The sequence below is a fragment of the Heterodontus francisci genome, chromosome 35 (assembly GCF_036365525.1).
Source record: "Heterodontus francisci isolate sHetFra1 chromosome 35, sHetFra1.hap1, whole genome shotgun sequence".
Taxonomy (NCBI): domain Eukaryota; kingdom Metazoa; phylum Chordata; class Chondrichthyes; order Heterodontiformes; family Heterodontidae; genus Heterodontus; species Heterodontus francisci.
In genome coordinates this window covers 52,329,515-52,343,173 of record NC_090405.1, presented here as the reverse complement: position 1 = coordinate 52,343,173, position 13,659 = coordinate 52,329,515, and the positions used below count along the sequence as shown (strand labels likewise).

General features: G+C 47.0%; 1 protein-coding gene across 1 annotated transcript in view; it reads left to right on the top strand.

Moving 5' to 3' along the window:
- The window catches only part of fes (FES proto-oncogene, tyrosine kinase), a 70,682-nt gene that overhangs the window by 33,783 nt on the left and 23,240 nt on the right, over positions 1-13,659 (top strand). Inside the window, exons 3-5 of the mRNA XM_068015603.1 lie at positions 531-704; positions 4,942-5,038; positions 5,750-5,933. Coding sequence (XP_067871704.1) covers positions 531-704; positions 4,942-5,038; positions 5,750-5,933 — 455 coding nt within the window. The remainder of the gene's footprint in view (positions 1-530; positions 705-4,941; positions 5,039-5,749; positions 5,934-13,659) is intronic.

The window sequence follows — 13,659 nt, the reverse complement described above, 5'->3', positions numbered from 1 at the left end:
TACAGTACAGGGTTAGATACAGAGTAAAGCTCCCTCTACACTGTCCCCATCAAACACTCCCAGGACAGGTACAGCACAGGGTTAGATACAGAGTAAAGCTCCCTCTACAAAAATAAAACGGGGTTAGATACAGAGTAAAGCTCCCTCTACACTGTCCCCGTCAAACACTCCCAGGACAGGTACAGTACAGGGTTAGATACAGAGTAAAGCTCCCTCTACACTGTCCCCGTCAAACACTCCCAGGACAGGTACAGTACAGGGTTAGATACAGAGTAAAGCTCCCTCTACACTGTCCCCATCAAACACTCCCAGGACAGGTACAGTACAGGGTTAGATACAGAGTAAAGCTCCCTCTACACTGTCCCCATCAAACTATTCGTAAGCTTTGCTTTACTTCGTTCTGTTTCTTTCTTGTGGTGATTTTCAATGATGCTGCCTCTGTTAAATATTCTCACTGCTTGTTCTGCAGAGAGAGAGAGAATGTGGTGTGAGTGTCACTCATGTTAAAAATGGCTTGTGTGTTCTTTCAGTCCTGGTCAATGATTGTAAATCAGACGGAGGTTTTGAGTCGGGTGATGCGGAAACATTCGGAGGATCTGAACTCGGGGCCTATTAATAAACTGACACTGCTAATCCGTGATAAACAGCTGCTGAAGAAGAGTTACAGTGAGCAGTGGCAGCAGATCAACCAGGAGGTGATAAAGGTAAGGAGGCAGGGGATGCACCTTCAATATGTTCGAAAAATCCATCCAGAAAACCTTCCCTTTTCTTTCACATGTCTTTAAACATTCGGAGTAGTTTCCTTGTCTTTTTTCCTCACAAATTTTCTCTTCAACCATCCTTTTCCTGAAAGCGTTTGACCCCTTGATTCGGGTGTTTGGTTTTGCTTGGGTTTGTCTTGGTTGTATATAATCCCCCATATGCCCTCTTGGTTATGTTACAACCAGGCGAGAAAGGGGTCTAGGGTTGCCTTTCAGCCTTCACCTGGTCTTACTGTAACAGGGTTTTATTTTTTTAAACGGTGGTTTTAGCTCCTCCTTGGTGAATCCTTGTTCGCCGTTTTCCAATTAGTTGGTAAAGAAACCAGCACAAACAGGCTTTCTTTGGTTTAAAGGAGAAAGGTGAAATTTTAATTAAACTTAAACTCTAATTCGGTTAAAGCCTGTGGATACACACCGTGCCCCACGATAGCATGCATACACGATACACACATGCAAATAGAGACAGAAAAGAGCAGAAGAAAAATAAAGTGGAAAGGTTTGAGGCAATATCTGAAAAGTTTTTGTTACAGTCTTCAAGCTCACTGTAGAGTCCGTCTTTGTAGGTGGATCTTGCTTTTTATTGGGGCCCAGTATTCTTCTTAAATCTTGTTCACTGTCGGAGACTTTTCTCTCTGGTGGTTCATGTGTCTTCAGTTGGTTTCTGGAGTTCCGAGAGAAAGAGATGGGAGCAGACAGGAGAGGCTGTGGTGAGACCAGCCAGGAGAGGTCTTTTCAATCCAGGAGCAAACAGCTTTCTGCCACTTCAAACACTGTCTCGACAATTTAAAACTCCCCAAGTTAGCCAGCTGGGTGGTCACATGACCGACTGGTTTGAGCAGGTCTGTTTGTGGATTGTATTGAAGCAGGGGAAAGCTCCTTTGTTCCAACACTGTCTGCTAATATGCAAACATTTCTTTCCAGCCAGGGGCCTGGCGACCCCTTGTAACAGGCCTTCTCTTCTTCCCAGCAACAATTTGAAATTTAATGTCCATGTGGCAAAATTAGTGTGTCTCATTCTTGGCAGGTAGGGGCTGCACGACAGTTACATAACAACACCATTAGCTAACAAAAATCTACCGATCTCAGCTTTGAAATTTATAATTAACACTCAGTCTCAACAACTTTTGGGGGAGAGATTTCTAGATTTGCTCTACCCTTTGTGCCATGTTTCCTGACATCACCCCTGAGTGGCCTGGCTCTAATTTTAAAGTTAATGCCTCCTTGTTCTGGACTATCCCATCAGAGGAACAAGTTACTCTCTATCAACCCCATTAACTCCTTTAATTATCTTAAAGACCAACAAATACGACACACAACTTGGAGGCTTGACTTCCCACAAAGCCCGTACAGCTCTGGACCTTTACCCAGTCAGCCACCGTAGGGTGATCTGCTTTTGTTCAGGACTGGACAATGCCTGGCCTAGGTCACATCTCAACTTGTGGAGAAATAGTGAAACATTAATGTTTTCAATGTCAGTCAGAGTTCCAACTATTTTCTGCACTTTTGTTGCCTGGTTCCTTGGCCGCGTTGGTGTTTACACTTTGTCTTTCGTTACCAGGGTAGGTACCCAAGCTGGGAAATTCCTGTTGGCGGGGGGGACGGGGGCATGTTGGTTGGAAGGAGTTGGGTAGGGGGAGTCAGGGGAAAGAGTGAGGTTTGTCCCCTTCATCGACAGACGTAGAGTGAAGCGGAAACCCTGCCTGCACAAGGAGAGCATGTTCCAAAATTAGGAGGTGAGCCCGACAATTGCAAAGGGGGATTAAATAGTGGGAATCTTTAACAATCCCGCCAAGCTACAGGGACAGGCAGATTGCCCGTTGATTTAACATCTCATCTCAAGGACAGACCAGAGCTGCTGTCTCTCAGTGCTATGATTGGGTCATGTGCTCAGGTTTGGAGCTTTGACTTTCTGACTCACTGATATTGACCTGGGGGCCAAAGAAAAACCCCTGTCACTTCACCAGGGTAACAGGAGAGTCACCAACTCTGCCTGGATGTATTCCTAGAGGTTTTATCACAACTCCTCCCCCCGCTCCCCCCAAATACATGCCATTGGCTGTCCAACATGTCCAATCCCATTGCACCCCTCCTTCCTTTATTCACGCCATTGGCTGCCCGACACGCCCATCCTCACTCACTGTGCTCCGCCTTCCCACTGTCATTGGTACGTAATCAAGGCGGCACAGTGGCGCAGTGGTTAGCACCGCAGCCTCACAGCTCCAGCGACCCGGGTTCGATTCCGGGTACTGCCTGTGTGGAGTTTGCAAGTTCTCCCTGTGTCTGCGTGGGTTTCCTCCGGGTGCTCCGGTTTCCTCCCACATGCCAAAAAGACTTGCAGGTTGATAGGTAAATTGGCCATTAGAAATTGCCCCTAGTATAGGTAGCTGGCAGGGGAATATAGGGACAGGTGAGGATGTGGTAGGAATATGGGATTAGTTTAGGATTAGTATAAATGGGTGGTTAATGGTTGGCACAGACTCGGTGGGCCGAAGGGCCTGTTTCAGTGCTGTATATCTAAATCTAAAACATTTAAAAAACATAATTTTCTTTCTTGGAGCTATGATCTTTTCCCCTGGGTTTGCTCACAGCAGTGTGCTGGAGATTATTCTGTAATTCCTGGAGACTCCAGGGCAATCCTGGTGGCTTGGTAACCCCCACTCACCAGCCCTACCTTGTTCAAACTCAACAGCTGTCTCTCCCGATGTCTGTGCAGGTAAATGCATGTGCTGGATGAGCAGCTCCACTTGCCCCATGATCCATGGTTCTTTGCCTTGATTCTGACCTAACTCCCTCCCTTAGCCTTCCCAACTCTCTCAGTGCTGCTACTCTCTTCATTGAGAAAAGAGTTTTGCTGCTCGTCGACTGTTAACAGCTTTATTAAGTGCACCAGGAAACTTTGAATCTGGGCGGGTGATTGAGCAGACAGACCCACCTTGTGCTACACACTGTGCCTGAAGAAAGTGACAATGTGTAGTGGCTATAGTTACGGCGGCAAACAAAAGGACTTTGTTGTTGCCGACCTCTGTAATCTCACTGGGCTTGGCCGCCAGAGGATTTCATAGCTACCGAATTCAGGCAAAGATCCACTATGGCCAACAGACCCTGCAGGAGGAACCTTGTGGCTTGTTCAGGCTGCACAGACTCTACCCGCCCATCTACACTCTCCCCTATCACTGACTCTACCCACCCATTTAATCACCCACACCCCATCTACACTCTCCCCTATCACTGACTCTACCCACCCATTTAATCACCCACAGCCCATGTACACTCTCCCCTATCACTGACCCTACACACCCATTTAATCCCCTCCCACAGCCCATGTACACTCTCCCCTATCACTGACTCTACCCACCCATTTAATCACCCACAGCCCATGTACACTCTCCCCTATCACTGACCCTACACACCCATTTAATCCCCTCCCACAGCCCATGTACACTCTCCCCTATCACTGACTCTACACACCCATTTAATCCCCTCCCACAGCCCATGTACACTCTCCCCTATCACTGACTCTACCCACCCATTTAATCACCCACAGCCCATGTACACTCTCCCCTATCACTGACCCTACACACCCATTTAATCCCCTCCCACAGCCCATGTACACTCTCCCCTATCACTGACTCTACACACCCATTTAATCCCCTCCCACAGCCCATGTACACTCTCCCCTATCACTGACCCTACACACCCATTTAATCCCCTCCCACAGCCCATGTACACTCTCCCCTATCACTGACTCTACCCACCCATTTAATCCCCTCCCACAGCCCCTGTACACTCTCCTCCTCCAATCTTACTCTGTTCCTTTCCAGCTAATGGATGCAGCCTCATTTATTGTTCTTTGCTTCCCACGTCCCTGCTGTGTCAAAATGAAGGCCCAGTACTCTTTCTCCTACTCTTAACTTTCCTTTGATGTGAACTCCTCACCTCTCTCAGTCCTCCATCCCCTACATTCCACATCCCTTTAAGTCTCATTCTGTAACTACAGCTTCAATGCATTTCATCTTCCATGTCTTTTCAACTTGGGTGGTGTTCTCACTGAGGATCTTCGCCTTTCACCAGTGTCTCTCAGTAAAGTTAGTTTGTCTGGAATGGCTGAGTTTGGGAATCCTCAAGACAACACTTGGCTTTGTGTATTCTTGTGCTTAAACCAAACTGCTGTGATTTACAGAACACGCAGAGTGAAATTGAGAAACTTAAATCGCAGTACCGGCAGCAAGCCAAGGAGATGAACTCAGCAAAGCGGAAGTTTCAGGAGGCCAGTAGAGGTGAGTGCGACAGCTAAGAGGCAGAGTTAGAGGAAAAAGCACGATACGCCAGGCAGGTAAACATCACAGGACACAGCACCGGAAACTCCCAACGTTAAATCATTCACACCCGCGGGACATTGCTCCTTAAAACCTACCTCTTTAACCAAGCTTTTGGTCAGCTGACCTGATATCTCCTTTTGTGGCTTGGTGTCAGATTTCTTTTGATAATGCCGCTGTGAAACATCTGGGTACGTTTCACTGTGTTAAAGGCGCTATATAAATGCAAGTTATCTTTGTCCTTCAAGGGACATATTTATGAAAAATTGCTTGCTGGTCCTGCAGGATGGCAAACCCGAATTGAAGATGCCGATCTCCTCTTGTCTGAGGTTTGCGAGGGTCCTTTTGAAAGTTGAGGTTCAACTGACTCAACCCCATTTAAAATTGCCTCTATGTTGATGATCCTCACACACTGTTGCATTGATGAAGTGGTGTGGGAAATGATAAATTATCATGTTGGTGTCGTCATGCTATGTTCTTTCTGGGCTGGTCTTGACACTGACATTCAGGGTGTGTGGGTGGGGTGGATTTCACGTGCCTGCTCCCCAACCTGTGGCCGATTGGAAACACTGATTGAGCAAGACTCCCCCACGTTAATATCCCTCATCTTAACGAGCTCAACAATTACATACAAATATTTCTCTGATTGTGTGTGCTTCTTTTTAAATCCAGACAAAGATCGGGACAGAATGAGAGATAAATATGTGAAAGCCACCATGAAGATGCACCTGCTGCACAATCAGTACGTACTGTCTGTCAGAGCAGCAGAGGTTCATCACCAGCATTATTACCAGCAGGGATTGCCAGGACTGCTGGACACTCTGCAGGAGCTACACGAGGAGATGGTTTATATCCTGTAAGTACATTGTCTCATTCCCCCATGCGGGTCACCCGTTTGGGTTCATTGGGAAAAGGAGGAGTTCAGCTTCAGATTCCAAACTAAAGAATCCAACACCTTACAGCTGAGGGGGAGAAATGTTTCTGTTCAATGAGAGAGAGATTGCAGCAAGGAAAAATTTCCATTTCAGACAGCCTCTAACCCCATCAAACACTCCCAGGACAGGGACAGCACGGGGGTTAGATACAGAGTAAAGCTCCCTCTACACTGTCCCCATCAAACACTCTCAGGACAGGGACAGCACAGGGGTTAGATACAGAGTAAAGCTCCCTCTACACTGTCCCCATCAAACACTCCCAGGACAGGGACAGCACGGGGTTAGATACAGAGTAAAGCTCCCTCTACACTGTCCCCATCAAACACTCCCAGGACAGGGACAGCACGGGGTTAGATACAGAGTAAAGCTCCCTCTACACTGTCCCCATCAAACACTCCCAGGACAGGGACAGCACAGGGGTTAGATACAGAGTAAAGCTCCCTCTACACTGTCCCCATCAAACACTCCCAGGACAGGTACAGCACAGGGGTTAGATACAGAGTAAAGCTCCCTCTACACTGTCCCCATCAAACACTCCCAGGACAGGGACAGCAGGGGGGTTAGATACAGAGTAAAGCTCCCTCTACACTGTCCCCATCAAACACTCCCAGGACAGGGACAGCACGGGGGTTAGATACAGAGTAAAGCTCCCTCTGCACTGTCCCCATCAAACACTCCCAGGACAGGGACAGCACAGGGGTTAGATACAGAGTAAAGCTCCCTCTACACTGTCCCCATCAAACACTCCCAGGACAGGGACAGCACGGGGGTTAGATACAGAGTAAAGCTCCCTCTACACTGTCCCCATCAAACACTCCCAGGACAGGGACAGCACGGGGGTTAGATACAGAGTAAAGCTCCCTCTACACTGTCCCCATCAAACACTCCCAGGACAGGCACAGCACGGAGTTAGATACAGAGTAATGAGAAAAGAGTGTGTAATATGAGTTAGAGTAGGGGAGAGTGTGGTGAATCTGACTACCAGTGTGGGTTGGAAGATGGACGTGTAGGACAGTAGGTTTGGAAAGTTTGAGGGACTCGAAGGTAACATTCTGAGAAGCGCTGACCATGTCGAATCTATTTTCGAGTTGCTCTCGTCTTGTGCGTTATTTCCTGTTCATCTGTGGGTTTTAAGTTTGACCCGCTCCCTGTTGTTTTCTCCGTTTGTTTGGAGGTGGCTTTCATGAGATTAATTTGAAGTTGTGTAAAAGCATTTCTTTGTGTTCGATGTTAGTGTCTAGTCGTTGCAGTTATTTCTCTGTCTGCTTCGTTTCCTTTACTGTTTACAACCTGTGGCATTTTCAAAGTTGTTAAGTTCTTCTACTCGGACATTGGGACAGTCAATTCTCAGCGTGTCCTTTTGCACTGATAGTCAGTGCATCTTCAATTAGACAAACATTGGGGGAGAACCTAAATGCAAACTCACATTTTCTCAAATAACCTGAAAAGATAACATGAAAAAAGCTTTGAAAATTATACTGTGCTGATCTCAGCCAGTGTGCTACCGGTGTACATAGTTCAGGAAGGGCCCAGGTCCCAGTCTGTGCTGGATTAATTAATTTCATTGGGTCTGATTTCACTCTTAAAATAATCATTTCCTCTGCAGAAGATAAACTCCTGATAGATGAGAGACAGATTCATACTTTTACACAAGTCACTGAAACACAGTCAATCGAAAGTTAATCCAGGGCCACATGTCATTTTCCATTTTGAATCTTCCCAGTATGGAGTCCCACCAACTGGGAGCACCTTTTGGAAATTATGCATGCTCCCCCCATGCATGTGGGTGATTTTCCAGTGAGTGAGGGCCTGTGCTGGGGGCGTGTGATCTGCAAACCTAGCTTTGAGCCTTAAAGGTGTGAGCTTTATGCAGCTTACTGAGAGTGTGTTGCTGCTTGCTCGGTGCATTTTTAAATGCTCCTGACTAAACTGCTAATTATAATGAACCCAACAGAGCTCCCTCTGCTGCACCACTGTGACATTTTTCCAAATCCCATACCAGCCATCCCATCATTCAGATCCAGTTTGTGCCCTTGGCCCGTGCTCCTTGGAAATTGGATTGAGACTGGCTCTCATTAGTGTTTCTGGGCTTGGGAGAAGGTGGGAAGGGTTAAGGAGAGTGGGGGGTAGTGTGCTTGTTGGGTGCGTGTCTGTGTGTGTGAGTATGTGTGTCTGTGTGTCTGTGTGCACGTGTGCATGTGTGTGTCTGTGTGTCTTGGAGGATTATGTATATATGTGAGTGTAGGTGTGTGTGTGTGTTAGAAGATGATGTGTATATGAGTGTGTGTGTTGAAGGATTATGTATATATGAGAGTGTGTGTGTCTGTGTGTGTTCTAAGATTATGTGTATATGAGAGTATGTGCCTGTGTGTGTGTGTGTGTCTGTCTGTTGTGTGTCTGTGTGTGTTGTGTGTCTGTTGTGTGGTGTGTGTTGTGTGTCTGTTGTGTGGTGTGTGTTGTGTGTCTGTTGTGTGTTGTGTGTCTGTTGTGTGTGTGTTTGTGTGTTGTGCATCTGTGTGTGTTGTGTGTGTGTGTCTGTTGTGTGTTGTGTGTCTGTTGTGTGGTATGTGTTGTGTGTCTGTTGTGTGTGTGTTGTGTGTCTGTGTGTGTGTTGTGTGTCTGTGTGTGTCTGTTGTGTGTGTGTGTTTTGTGTGTGTCCGTTGTGTGTGTGTTGTGTATCTATGCCTGTGTGTGTCTGTGTCTGTGTGTTGTGTGTCTGTGTGTGTTGTGTGTCTGTGTGTGTTGTGTGTCTGTGTGTGTTGTGTGTCTCTGTGTGTGTGTCTGTGTGTGTTGTGTGTCTCTGTGTGTGTGTCTGAGTGTTGTGTGTCTGTGTGTGTGTCTGAGTGTTGTGTGTCTGTGTGTGTGTCTGTGTGTTGTGTGTCTGTTCATGTGTGTGTCTGTTGTGCCTGTGTGTGTCTGTGTGTGTTGTATGTCTGTGTGTGTGTGTGTGTTGTATGTCTGTGTGTGTGTGTTGTATGTCTGTGTGTGTGTGTTGTATGTCTGTGTGTGTGTTGTATGTCTGTGTGTGTGTTTTGTCTGTGTGTGTGTTTTGTCTGTGTGTGTGTTGTGTGTCTGTGTGTGTGTTTTGTCTGTGTGTGTGTGTTGTGTGTCTGTGTGTGTGTTTTGTCTGTGTGTGTGTGTTGTGTGTCTGTGTGTGTGTTTTGTCTGTGTGTGTGTGTTGTGTGTCTGTGTGTGTGGTGTGTGTCTGTGTGTGTGCTGTGTGTCTGTGTGTGTGCTGTGTGTCTGTGTGTGTTGTGTGTTGTATGTCTGTGTGTGTGTTGTGTCTGTGTGTGCTGTGTGTGTGTCTGTGTGTCTGTGTGTGTGTTGTGTGTGTGTGTTGTGTTTCTGTGTGTGTGTTGTGTTTCTGTGTGTGTGTTGTGTTTCTGTGTGTGTGTTGTGTTTCTGTGTGTGTGTTGTGTGTCTGTGTGTGTGTTGTGTGTTTGTGTGTGTGTTGTGTGTTGTGTGTCTGTGTGTGTGTGTTTGTTGTGTCTGTGTGTGTTGTGTGTCTGTGTCTGTGTCTGTGTGTTGTGTGGCTGTGTGTGTTGTGTCTGTGTCTGTGTCTGTGTGTGTTGTGTGCTGTGTGTTGTGTGTCTGTGTCTGTGTGTGTTGTGTGTCTGTGTTGTGCGTCTGTGTATGTTGTGTGTCTGTGTGTGTCTGTGTGTGTCTGTGTGTGTCTGTGTGTGTCTGTTGTGTGTCTGTGTGTTGTGTGTCTGTTGTGTCTGTGTGTGTGTCTGTTGTGTCTGTGTGTGTCTGTGTGTGTCTGTGTGTGTCTGTTGTGTGTCTGTGTGTTGTGTGTCTGTGTGTTGTGTGTCTGTTGTGTCTGTGTGTGTGTCTGTGTGTCTGTGTGTGTTGTGTGTCTGTGTGTGTTGTGTGTCTGTGTGTGTTTTATGTCTGTGTGTTGTGTGTTGTCTGTGTGTTGTGTGTGTGTTGTATGTCTGTGTGTGTGTTGTATGTCTGTGTGTGTGTTGTGTGTCTGTGTGTGTCTGTGTGTGTCTGTGTGTGTCTGTGTGTGTCTGTTGTGTGTCTGTTGTGTGTCTGTGTGTGTCTGTTGTGTGTCTGTGTCTGTGTGTGTTGTGTGTTGTGTGTCTGTGTTGTGCGTCTGTGTATGTTGTGTGTCTGTGTGTGTCTGTGTGTGTCTGTGTGTGTCTGTTGTGTGTCTGTGTGTGTGGTGTGTGTCTGTGTGTGTGCTGTGTGTCTGTGTGTGTGCTGTGTGTCTGTGTGTGTTGTGTGTTGTATGTCTGTGTGTGTGTTGTGTCTGTGTGTGCTGTGTGTGTGTCTGTGTGTCTGTGTGTGTGTTGTGTGTGTGTGTTGTGTTTCTGTGTGTGTGTTGTGTTTCTGTGTGTGTGTCTGTGTGTCTGTGTGTCTGTTGTGTCTGTGTGTCTGTTGTGTCTGTGTGTGGTTGTGTGTCTGTGTGTGGTTGTGTGTGTGTTGTGTGTCTGTGTGTGTTGTGTGTCTGTGTGTGTTGTGTGTCTGTGTGTGTTGTATGTCTGTGTGTTGTGTGTTGTGTGTGTATTGTGTGTTGTGTGTGTGTTGTATGTCTGTGTGTGTGTTGTATGTCTGTGTGTGTGTTGTATGTCTGTGTGTGTGTTGTATGTCTGTGTGTGTGTCTGTGTGTGTGTTGTGTGTCTGTGTGTGTTGTGTGTTGTGTCTGTGTGTGCTGTGTGTGTGTCTGTGTGTGCTGTGTGTGTGTTGTGTGTCTGTGTGTGTGTTGTGCGTCTGTGTGTCTGTGTGTGTGTTCTGTGTCTGTGTGTGTTGTGTGTCTGTGTGTGTTGTGTGTCTGTGTGTGTTGTGTGTTGTGTCTGTGTGTGCTGTGTGTGTGTCTGTGTGTGCTGTGTGTGTGTTGTGTGTCTGTGTGTGTGTTGTGCGTCTGTGTGTCTGTGTGTGTGTTCTGTGTCTGTGTGTGTTGTGTGTCTGTGTCTGTGTCTGTGTGTTGTGTGGCTGTGTGTGTTGTGTGGCTGTGTGTGTTGTGTCTGTGTGTGTTGTGTCTGTGTGTGTTGTGTGTCTGTGTGTGTTGTGTGTCTGTGTGTGTTGTGTGTCTGTGTGTGTTGTGTGTTGTATGTCTGTGTGTGTGTTGTGTCTGTGTGTGCTGTGTGTGTGTCTGTGTGTCTGTGTGTGTGTTGTGTGTGTGTGTTGTGTGTGTGTGTTGTGTGTCTGTGTGTGTCTGTGTGTGTCTGTGTGTGTCTGTGTGTGTCTGTTGTGTGTCTGTGTGTGTCTGTTGTGTGTCTGTGTCTGTGTGTGTTGTGTGTTGTGTGTCTGTGTTGTGCGTCTGTGTCTGTTGTGTGTCTGTGTGTTGTGTGTCTGTTGTGTGTCTGTGTGTGGTTGTGTGTCTGTGTGTGGTTGTGTGTGTGTTGTGTGTCTGTGTGTGTTGTGTGTCTGTGTGTGTTGTGTGTCTGTGTGTGTATTGTGTGTTGTGTGTGTATTGTGTGTTGTGTGTGTGTTGTATGTCTGTGTGTGTGTTGTATGTCTGTGTGTGTGTTGTATGTCTGTGTGTGTGTTGTATGTCTGTGTGTGTGTTGTATGTCTGTGTGTGTGTCTGTGTGTGTGTTGTGTGTCTGTGTGTGTTGTGTGTTGTGTCTGTGTGTGCTGTGTGTGTGTCTGTGTGTGCTGTGTGTGTGTTGTGTGTCTGTGTGTGTGTTGTGCGTCTGTGTGTCTGTGTGTGTGTTCTGTGTCTGTGTGTGTTGTGTGTCTGTGTGTGTTGTGTGTTGTGTCTGTGTGTGCTGTGTGTGTGTCTGTGTGTGCTGTGTGTGTGTTGTGTGTCTGTGTGTGTGTTGTGCGTCTGTGTGTCTGTGTGTGTGTTCTGTGTCTGTGTGTGTTGTGTGTCTGTGTCTGTGTCTGTGTGTTGTGTGGCTGTGTGTGTTGTGTGGCTGTGTGTGTTGTGTGGCTGTGTGTGTTGTGTCTGTGTGTGTTGTGTGTTGTGTGTCTGTGTGTGTTGTGTGTTGTATGTCTGTGTGTGTGTTGTGTCTGTGTGTGCTGTGTGTGTGTCTGTGTGTCTGTGTGTGTGTGTGTTGTGTGTCTGTGTGTGTGTTGTGTGTCTGTGTGTGTGTTGTGTGTCTGTGTGTGTTGTGTCTGTGTGTGTTGTGTGTCTGTGTCTGTGTCTGTGTGTTGTGTGGCTGTGTGTGTTGTGTCTGTGTGTGTTGTGTGTCTGTGTCTGTGTCTGTGTGTGTTGTGTGTCTGTGTTGTGCGTCTGTGTATGTTGTGTGTCTGTGTGTGTCTGTTGTGTGTCTGTGTGTTGTGTGTCTGTTGTGTCTGTGTGTGTGTCTGTGTGTCTGTGTGTCTGTGTGTGTCTGTGTGTGTCTGTGTGTGTCTGTTGTGTGTCTGTGTGTTGTGTGTCTGTTGTGTGTCTGTGTGTCTGTGTCTGTGTGTGTCTGTGTCTGTGTGTGTTGTGTGTCTGTGTGTCTGTGTCTGTGTGTGTTGTGTGTCTGTGTGTGTTGTGTGTCTGTGTGTGTTGTGTGTCTGTGTGTGTTGTGTGTCTGTGTGTGTTGTATGTCTGTGTGTTGTGTGTTGTCTGTGTGTTGTGTGTTGTGTGTGTGTTGTATGTCTGTGTGTGTGTTGTGTGTCTGTGTGTGTCTGTGTGTGTCTGTGTGTGTCTGTGTGTGTCTGTGTGTGTCTGTGTGTGTCTGTTGTGTGTCTGTGTGTTGTGTGTCTGTGTCTGTGTCTGTGTGTGTTGTGTGTCTGTGTTGTGCGTCTGTGTATGTTGTGTGTCTGTGTGTGTCTGTGTGTGTCTGTGTGTGTCTGTGTGTGTCTGTGTGTTGTGTGTCTGTGTGTTGTGTGTCTGTGTGTTGTGTGTCTGTTGTGTCTGTGTGTGTGTCTGTGTGTGTGTTGTGTGTGTGTTGTGTGTCTGTGTGTGTTGTGTGTCTGTGTGTGTTGTGTGTCTGTGTGTGTTGTGTGTCTGTGTGTTGTGTGTTGTGTGTGTGTGTTGTATGTCTGTGTGTGTGTTGTATGTCTGTGTGTGTGTCTGTGTGTGTGTTGTGTGTCTGTGTGTGTTGTGTGTCGTATGTCTGTGTGTGTGTTGTGTCTGTGTGTGTTGTGTCTGTGTGTGCTGTGTCTGTGTTGTGTGTCTGTGTGTGCTGTGTGTGTGTTGTGTGTCTGTGTGTGCTGTGTGTGTGTTGTGTGTCTGTGTGTGTGTTGTGTGTCTGTGTGTCTGTGTGTGTGTTCTGTGTCTGTGTGTGTTGTGTGTCTGTGTCTGTGTCTGTGTGTTGTGTGGCTGTGTGTGTTGTGTGGCTGTGTGTGTTGTGTCTGTGTGTGTTGTGTCTGTGTGTGTTGTGTGTCTGTGTGTGTTGTGTGTCTGTGTGTGTTGTGTGTCTGTGTCTGTGTGTCTGTGTCTGTGTGTTGTCTGTGTGTGTTGTGTGTCTGTGTCTGTGTCTGTGTGTGTTGTGCGTCTGTGTATGTTGTGCGTCTGTTGTCTGTGTGTGTCTGTTGTGTGTCTGTTGTGTGTCTGTGTGTTGTGTGTCTGTTGTGTGTCTGTGTGTTGTGTGTCTGTTGTGTCTGTGTGTGTCTGTGTGTGTTGTGTGTGTCTGTTGTGTGTCTGTGTCTGTGTTTGTGTGTCTGTGTGTGTGTGTTTGTGTGTTTGTGTGTGTTGTGTCTAAATGTTGTGTCTGTGTGTGTGTTGTGTGTCTGTTGTGTGTCTGTGTGTGTGTGTTGTCTGTG